Below are 9,447 nucleotides of genomic sequence, written 5' to 3' on the forward strand. Positions count from 1 at the left end.
AGTTAGCAAATTTCACAAGCATTTATTTCATGCTTTTAAAGAAAATCAACATAGAAATATACTTTAAAAATTAACTTTATATATAACAAAAAGTAGAAAAAATCTAGACTGTCTTGGGCATATTACAAAATTCAACCTGGTAAGAAACAAAATTATACAATAGGAAGTAGAAAATAAATATTCAATAAGCCATGGGACTTGGAACAAATAACTAATGAGTGGCAAAATGATTGAAAATGGAAAATAAGAGATAATTTAAATTTTGATTCTTGTATCTGAGTGTAGAACTGTAATAGTGTAACTTAGGATCATTTCAATTAACACTAGCCATCTATCTACTAAAGCAGAGAGTGAGAAGCCACCAAACTGTCCCTTCCAAGGCCTCAAAGAGGCCATCACTCTGACCAGGAAGCACAATGCCACCTCGAAGAGTTGCCACCTACAGCCAGGCAACCTCTGCACACCTTCCAAGCTTTAGCTTAGAGGATATTTAGACTCTGGGACCGAAACAGCCCCCACAGGTTCTGAGAGAAAGATGATGGAAAATAAAATGACAACAGTAGAAGCAATCGGTGTTACAACTTGTCTTATTTGATTAGGCCAATAATACTCTGCCTTCCATGCATGCTCTCTATTCCTCTGAGTATGAAATTTAACAAACTGATAACCTAAGTACCTTGCCAGTTATAAGTCTAAACAAAAAATTTAGATTCTTCATAGGCTTTAAACACTATTGATCACATTCAAAAACAACTATGACAATTTATACTTCCAAAATGACACTTTAATTTTTAATATGATGCTAAACCATAGGAAGCAATAATTGACATAGAAAATGCAAGCTTTCTTCCCATGACTACCAAATTCCCTATGACAACAAAATAAGCTTTTGGGGAGCAGAAAGCTGTCAACAGCTGCTGCCATGTGGAAATACTTCTGAAAGTTGAGTTTGGAAATTTATCCTTTTATTTGTCTAAATGCAAAGTAAACAGTTCTTAGAAAATACAGCACTCTGGTTAAAAAAAATCCAATCATGATACTGGGGATACTTCTTCATGAGATATTTTAATCAATGATCAAAATTAAAACTCTTTAAAATTCAAATTAAATATTTTGATTCATTTACTAATTCTAAATAAGGAACTAAGTAACTGTCAAAAATATAACCACAAACTAAAATTTAAACTGCATAATATTTAAATAACTCAACTCCAAATTTAAATTTACTAATGACCTACAATACATTAAAAAGAAATATTATACCACCAACTTCATGAGCTAAAATTGCAGTTATTAAAAGTTTTCATCTTACGCTTTGATGTGATGTGCGAATATCTATATTCCCGTAAACTGTTCCCACACAGATCACGTTGCCTCCTTTTGTTTGAACATGTATTTTTTTACTCTGAAAAGCAAATAGAAAATTATATGTTGAAGAAAAAGGATGTCTTCACTTGTACTAATGAAGCACTTTCAACATTTCTTTTTAAATAAAATGATAGCAAAAGAAGCATCCGGAATTAAATAAAAATTCACTGCTTAAAATCACAGTATCAACTGGAAAGAAAGCTCAGCTGGAGCTGGAAGCCAGAGCCTTCACACAGAGCTCATCCCAGCCCATGCTTCACTTTGCAATTTGACACAGGGTCTCTGGAAGTTGCTCAGTTGCCCAGGCTGGGCTCCAGCTTGGTAGCCTCCTCCTCAGCCTCCCAGGTGTGCGCCACGGGGCCCCCACATTAGGACTGGGGAGTTCTGAAAGAGGACAGCTTCACACTTAGGCAACACACCCAGAAACTAAAACTGAGACTGCCCCAACGAAGAAGGCCGTCGCAGGCCGGGGAGCCGCTTCCGCAGCCCGAGAGCTGAGGGGGCCCGTGATCTCACACAGCTGACATGCCGAGCGGTGCCACTGCTCTTACCAGGACCTAAGCAGAGTGCTGCGCTCCGGGGGAGGGAGAGCCCTTGTCTCGACCCCGCCCACCGGGGAGCACAGCTCGCAGCGAGGCTGAGATGCAGAGTCCTCGGAACGCCAAGCATGCCTAAGCATGCGGTGGTGGCGCACGCCTACAATCTCAGCGCTGGGGAGGCTGAGACGAAGGATCACTACGAGTCCAAGCTGCGTAGCGAGACCCTGTACCAAATAAATACATAGATAAAAGAGAAAAAAGAAAAGTAAAAAAACCAGTCTTGGGTCCAGGGTAAGTGCAAGGTCCTGAGTTTGACTCCTGATACCAAATACATAAATTAATAAATTAACAAAAACTAAAACAAAAAAAATTCATTGTGGCATGGCTAACAATTTCATGTCCACAAGGTCAATTTCTCTTTAATATACTTTTTATTCGGCACCTCATTCATTTTAGAAAAGTCTACTTCCAAAGCAAGGGCTGCTTCAAATCAATTATTCTTCACTGATCCTACATGAATTTCCACGATACTGCAACCACACACATGCATTTTTTCTCTAGTGTGAAATTTTTTCAAGAGGCTCAAAAATAGTGGGCTATTATTTAAAGTTCAACTAATTCCCAATCAGTGTGAAAATTTTAAAAAATAAATGAGACCAAAGAGTGAAAACAAATGTTTAAATAAATCAGAACTTATTTAGAAAGTTGTAATGCATTTACAAAAAAAAATTGCAAGTACACAGCATTTGGTGAGTTAATGGTCTATTGCTTCAAATATCTTATTCCCTAAAAACCTTCAATAATAATAAATTTTAAAAACGATGCTCAATAAACGTGGTGCTACCATTTTGGCATGTGCTTGGTGACCAGAGAGACCCAGGGCCAAACCACAGCTTAATGTTTAACTGTGAACGGAAGTGAGTTCCTCAGTCTCTTGCTGCCCCCTAGTTTCTTCCTTGACAAAATGAAGAAGCTTCAAGGATTACAGCCGTGATTCTTGGCACAGAATAAGGGGTCATTCACAACAATTGCTATAAAATGTTATTATATAGATCTATATAGTATAAGGGCTTAAAATTCATGAAAGGGATGCTACTTAGCAGGTGCCTACTGATTCAAGACACTGATACCGTAGCATATTTAAAACTAAAACCAGAAAAAAAAAAAATTGCCAGGTGTGGTGGTGCAAGCCTGTAATCCCAGCACCGGGGGTGGGGGAGTGTTTTGGGAATGGGAGGAGGCAGGAGGATGGATTGTTGTGAGTTCCAGACCAGCCTGGGCTGCAAAGTTAGCTCAAGGCCAGCCGGAACTGCATAGCGCAACTCTGTCTCAAAACAAAAAACAAAACAAAACAAAAAAACTAAAACCATGTATTTTACCAAAATATTCTTATGTGTTAATTTCAATCAATCAAATCCTAAACTCTCAAAAATAATTCTCATAGCCCTAAGTCCACCATCAGCACCCATGAGCTCAGTTTATTCTTATAACATTTTTGCTATTTCATTCTCCTGGGAGTTATTTCATAATTATTCATCAATTACTCTCAGCTAAAGTATACAAATGATGGTCTTGCCTAGAACAATAATTCTCAACTGGAGGTGATTCTGTCCCCCTAAGGACATAGGCAATTCTGGGGACAGTCTAGTTTCACAACGAAGGAGCTTCGAGAGGCATCTCTGAAGTACAGGCCACAGAAGGTTCTGGCCACCCTGCACGACACAGGGCTGTGTCCAAGACAAACTGGAAAAAAAGCCATACCTTAACAGACTGTAAGAAGCTCGTACCCTGCTCGATTTCAATTTTGCAATCATCACACTCCATATTTTGAACTCTAACACAGCTCGACCCTGAAGACTTGATATTCAAATCTAGAAGTATAAAAAAGAAAAAATAAGTTGTCCTAGTGGGCTCTGAAACATGTATCTCTAGAAACCCAACTCCTCAGTTTGTCCATAATACATACACTAAATTTCAGAGAATGCATATTTGTCAACAATGTCTCTCTAAAGTTGAGAGGACGCCGCCATGGCCAGGGTCAAGGGCAATGACCTGCCTGCCAGGTTTTAGAAAGAATTACTCCTGCTGGCCTGTACCATACACAGAGAGGAACAGGAAGTAAAAGAGGCAAGAGACTACAATTCTGATGTGCATACACATCATATGTCATAGAGGCCTCTTCCCCACCTAGAAAACAACACACACACACACACACACACACACACACACGAATAAGAAAACAAACAGCTAATGAGTCATAATAAAACAGTAAGTCCATTAGCCAAGTTCCTCTTACATTCAGGAAGACTTAAAGATTTGTTTTCAAACCTTCCTCAAATTAAAAGCATATTTACAGAAATAGCATGTATAAGCGTATCTGATCAAGACTTAGGCTTTCACATCCTTCCTCTTTCATAACTACGAAAGAGAGAATACTGCCATTGAATAGTTGAAAACTGCTATTCTACTATATCACAGGGTACTTGAATTAACTTTTAAAAATGGGATCCACTCTGAAAAAACTTAATACTGAACAGCATTTAAACTGTAGGACTGTAGATAAATAAGAAATGCATCTGAAGAAAGTCAGGAAATAGGTAATCACAGGTGCCATCCAAGGCAATCAATTTAAGATGGAAGCTTAGTGTCTTAGTAATTTTTCTCTCACTGCAGGGATAAAACATCCAACACCCAAAGTTAAAGAGGGAAAGATGTATTTAGCTCGCAGTTTGCAGAGGTTTCAGTCCATAATCAGCTGGCTCCATGGCAAGGTGGTACATGGCCGAGGGGCAACAGTTCATGGAGGTGAACGACAGAAAATGCAATAAGAGAAGCAGGGAGGAGCAAGCCCCTTTCCTGCCCTTACAGTGTAGGCAGGCTACCCGCCCTAGGGCAGTATATGGCTCACACGCCCAATCCCAGCACTAGACAATGAATCGATCACAAACTCTAAATTCAGCCCACTGTGCATGACCAAAGGAGGCTTTGGGAGTCATCCAGACACAAACTGTAACACTTAGGAATCTCTATATCAAAATAAAATAATTGAAAATACTGATTAATACTTAATTCATATAATATTGACAATTTCCCTTAAATTAGACTACAGAAGTACATACTATGTTCCCCAAAACACAAAGTATTTGGGACTTGGTGTCACAATTCCAAGAATTAAAGTATACAATATTAATTTCCATAGTGGCATGGCAATCTCTAGAATTTTAAAAGAAAACCAATATTTTATGAGATTATGTAAGAATATGTAAAAAGACAATTTTATCCTAAACATGGAAATAAAACTTAACAGCAAAATTTATTTCCAAATTTTTTTATTTCCAAATTTAGTACAGTAATGTCACAACAAAATGTGACAATAAAATCTAAGGAAGCAATTACAGAAATGGAAGGAAGCAGATTCTAAAGACATTTCTATGAAAGTGAATCCTTGAGCATTCGACCCCTTCTCAAAAGGGCTGGGGATGTAGCTCAGAGCAAAGGCTCGAGATTCGATCCCAAGTACCTCAAAAAGCAAACGTCATATAGGTTTTGGAATCGTGCATGGTTGGATTATAACTGTTAGTTTAGATTTTGTTCTTTTCTAACTGTCTCACCTTGATAAACTTAGTTAACATTTAGGTTGCTTCTATTCAATAGGGAGGTGGAGATGTGTAAAGCTACTTCTATTCAGCGGGTAGGTAGAGAAACTAAAGCTGGAGACAGCACGGTAACGTTACTTCCATCCACACACCGCAACACGGAATTATGTTCTAGAGAACTGAGTTATGCAGATTCGGGGGAGTCCGTTGAATAGATGCGTGCAAACAGTAAACTGGAAATGGAGCTCAGGCTCTGAAGAAGCAAAAATGATGAGGTCTGGAGTCACCAACAACATTAGGGATTTTATCTGCGCAGCCAGACTTAGCTCTACTTCAGTATGCAAGTCTATTTAGTCCCAGGGCAAGTGCTCACCAGCGCCCCCAACTGTTTCATTTTGAAGGTGCAGGCTCTTATTCATCTAGGCGGCCTAGAAGAAGCTAAGTAATAAACTAGCACAGTGGTTGAGCGGATTCCAGTCCAAATCCCACCTGCTCTTTATACTGAAGAGAGAGCGAACATATTTCTTCATCTATCCCCACTAGAATGTAAGTTTCACAAAGCCATGGATTTTTCTGGCATTAATAATGAAATTTTGCAGGCAGTTTTACTGGAGTTTTCTTTAAAGCTTGCTACTCCAAGAAAACTTGTGGAAACAAAAGGAATGAAGATGTGTCAGTAAGAAGCTGGGCACTTACCTGAATCTAAATACTTGTTCGAAGTTAGATAGGGAGGACAGGTTAGGTATGGGGACAGCCCCACTGGACGCTAGCAGGGGAAACGTAGATGGACTGCCACACCCACCGCTGAATGGATTAGCAAGAAACCTCAACGCTGAAGTAGGACTTTGCCAATGATAATCGCCCAACGAGACCATTGGGGGCTTCACAAATATATTTGATATGGATTATTCCAAATCACGGTTGCATTAGATTTTAAATTCTTCCTTAATTGGCCACCTCATCTCTAAATACTACTCAGAAACTAACAGAGAAGAGAGAAAGAGGCAGCCACCAGCGGGGCGCACTGTGAGCTGCAGGTCCGGAGAGCCCCGCGGAGGGCGCGCCTGAGCCGCTCCCCGCGCGTGCGCCGTCGGGCCGCCCCGCACTCACCAAACCTCAGCGGCGCGTCCACCTCCACCGAGGCCCCGGGGTCCAGGCCGTCGGCCTCGATGGTCGTCTCGCGCAGCGCTTCGTCGTGGGTCACCTGCAGGCTGGCCAGGCCCCGCGGGCCGCCCTCCGCGTCGCACGCCGCGACGAGCACGCGGTCGCCGTCAGGGTGGCACAGCGGGTCCAGGGCCCTCACGGCCACGCGGCACGGAAGCCGCAGCCGCAGCCGCCCGAACGGGCTCACGCGCAGCGCCCACTCCTTCGCGGCGCGCCGGCGCGCGGATCCCGGCCGAGGCACCTGGGGTTCGGATCCCGGTCGCCGCCCGCCCGCGCCCGAGTCGGACAGTGTAGTCCGGACAGCGCCCGGCCCCGCTCGAAGCTGACCCAGCCAGAGGCGGCCGAACCCCCGGCCCGCGCCGCGGGTGAACATTTCACGCCCGCGCTCCTGCCGCGCAACACCTCAACCGCAGGTCTCTTATCACGACAATCGACTGACCACCGAGCTGTTGAGAATGCAAAAGAAGACGTCTGTGAGGGTTTGCTAAAGCATCAAGCCGCAGGAGCAATTTGAAATTTGAAGGCTCTAAGGCCAACTACTAACTCACGCGCTTTGATTACTTCCGCCCTTCTCGCGATGGCCGACGGGATATGTAGTTCTAAGGGAGCCAGATGTCATCGTTAGCTGGTAGAGAAGAAAGCTACATGTCCCAGGAGGCAATGCGCGTCGTAGGCCGGTCGAAGTTAGACAGGGCTGGTCCCTCGCGCTCCCTTGACCTCAAGCTTATTGACCATTGGACCAGCAGGAGGAGGCGGGGAATTACGCAAAACTCCACCTAGCCAATGGAAAGTGTGGAAGGGGAAAGATTGCGGTAGTAGTGTAGTCACCTTGGATACCAAAGACGCAACTTTTTGTTTGGAGAGGGGGGCGCTTTAGCGAGAGAGACCCAGGAGATCAAAACTCAAGAGAACAATAAAAGCCTAAGTAAGGACCAGAACCAAGGGAAGGGGTAAGCAACTGCACTTTTTAAAGATAAGAACTTGGTACAAAGTAGGATTACCCTCTGTGGATGGTTGGTTAGACCCAAACTTCGTTAATCTAGTTGAGGGAAGGTAGAAAGGGTCGTCTTGCAGAACAATAGGGACAGATTTGTGCTTTTTTCTAAAGGAATAGCATTGGAATCGTGGCTCCTTCCTGATTCTAAGTGACCGTACACGGTTATTGAATGTCTTTGTTTCTTTTGTTTTTCTTAAACAGGTCTCACTATATAGTTCAGGCTGGCCTACAATTCACTATGTAATCTTGACTTTCCTCAAACTCATAGTGATCTTCCTGCCTCAGCCTCCTTGAGTGCAGGGATCTAGGCGTGTGCCAGGAAGCCCAATTTATGTCTTCAGTTTTTAATTGCACATTCTTAAAACAAGAAAAATGATATTTCCGTTGTCTTGCCTCAAAGATTTTTTGTGAGGATCAAGTAAGATAACGGATGATATAACACAGTCCACAGACTACAAAACTGCAAGGTAAAGTGTTGTATTTTTATTTAAGGATAGCGTTGATTCTAAGTCAACAAGAAAAATTTGAGAGATCAGAATTTGTTTGGAGAACAATATTAATCTCTTTGACCACCTATGAGCCTCGATTTTAAGGGCTGAAATAAGATGCTCTAAGAAAAAAAAAAAAAAGTCAACCAAATTCAGTTGAAAGAGCATAAGAGAAATTGCCGTATTGTTTTCTTGGCTATCACTGGTTTGTGTATGTCACATTATCCTGTTTCTTTAGCTTTAAGATAAAAGTCTCTATTAAGTAACTATAAGATCTGTCTTAATTTTATGTTTTTCTGTGGGCAGTAAAAATGGGAGGGGCTTATTTCCTCTTTATCTACCTGGTCTCTCCTTTCCTCTGTCCCTCTTACCCCCCCCCATAAATCATTCCTTAAATTCTTTAGGCAAGACAGCTAGGAACAATACCATGCCATCAAATGTAAGTACTGAAACTGGATGCCTTGGAGAATTACGGCCCACCTCGGCCAGAGTCCTCGTAGCCCAAGTCCCTGGTTCTTTTGGCTGGCTATTGCCATTTTTAAAAATTCAGTGGTTTTTTTTTTCCCAAGTTACCTTTTCCTCTTGGTTGTGCCCCTGGTCTTCCTCCCTTGGTGTTTCTCTTGCCCTGTGAAGATTCATGATAGATGCTGGCTTCTGAGTTGAGCCAGTGTGCACTGAATGGACACCGTGTCACTAACTTGGGTTGCATGTGGTCATAATTATTCAAATTGTATTTTTAGTGAATCGCACAGGTGTAACTCTATAAAGAAATTTAGCAAAGGCGCTGGCTTCAGCAAATGAAGAAGGTGTTCAAGTTTGCTGTAGAAATGCTAGGTATTTTTAGATTAAATGTGAATATGCAATAAGTATGTTTATATGGTAATTTTTCCTGAGCCATGGTTGCCTACAGTCATTATTCCACTGTTTTCAAATAAACAAAACTAAATAAAATGGATGAAAAGTTGATTTTCTGGGGCCGCCCAAATAGCTCAGTGGATTAAAGTGCCTGCCCCGCCCCCAGAGCACACTGAGACCACAATGGCGACAAGGCCTGGTGGCGGCCTGCGCCTGTAATCCCAGCAGTTGGGAGGCTGTAAACAAGCAGATCACTACAAGTGTGATCTAGTAGTGAGACCTTGAACACCCTGGAGATCCTTCCCTAAAATACAAAAAAAGAAAAAGAAAAAAAAGTTAATTTTCTGATTACATGTGGTTCAAATTGAGAAAATTATTGATATCAAGGCAGATGTAAGATATTAAGGAGTTACTGGCACCTAACAGTCTAGTGCGTATCA

At 42.1% G+C, this 9,447-nt stretch overlaps 2 protein-coding genes across 8 annotated transcripts in view; one reads left to right on the forward strand and one right to left on the reverse strand.

Annotated features, from left to right (window-relative positions):
* Positions 1-7,288, reverse strand: part of Fam185a (family with sequence similarity 185 member A) — a 56,027-nt gene extending 48,739 nt beyond the window's left edge. For 2 of the 3 annotated variants that reach the window (XM_023724309.1, XM_004639267.2), the window contains exons 1-3: positions 6,614-7,243; positions 3,669-3,778; positions 1,313-1,405 (exon numbers count right to left, since the gene is read on the reverse strand). In XM_023724309.1, coding sequence (XP_023580077.1) covers positions 1,313-1,405; positions 3,669-3,778; positions 6,614-7,040 — 630 coding nt within the window. In that variant the 5' untranslated portion in view covers positions 7,041-7,243. Of the gene's footprint in view, positions 1-1,312; positions 1,406-3,668; positions 3,779-6,613 lie in introns of all 3 variants that reach the window. The other variant, XM_023724308.1, reaches the window with a different exon arrangement.
* A 202-nt stretch (positions 7,289-7,490) lies between these two features.
* Ccdc146 (coiled-coil domain containing 146) overlaps positions 7,491-9,447 on the forward strand; it is a 157,503-nt gene continuing 155,546 nt past the window's right edge. For 4 of the 5 annotated variants that reach the window (XR_002822810.1, XM_004639248.2, XM_023724324.1 and 1 more), the window contains exon 1: positions 7,491-7,617. The gene's annotated coding sequence lies outside the window, so the exon portion shown is untranslated. The remainder of the gene's footprint in view (positions 7,618-9,447) is intronic. The other variant, XM_023724322.1, reaches the window with a different exon arrangement.

This window comes from Octodon degus, unplaced genomic scaffold (assembly GCF_000260255.1).
Source record: "Octodon degus isolate 3935 unplaced genomic scaffold, OctDeg1.0 scaffold00108, whole genome shotgun sequence".
NCBI lineage: Eukaryota > Metazoa > Chordata > Mammalia > Rodentia > Octodontidae > Octodon > Octodon degus.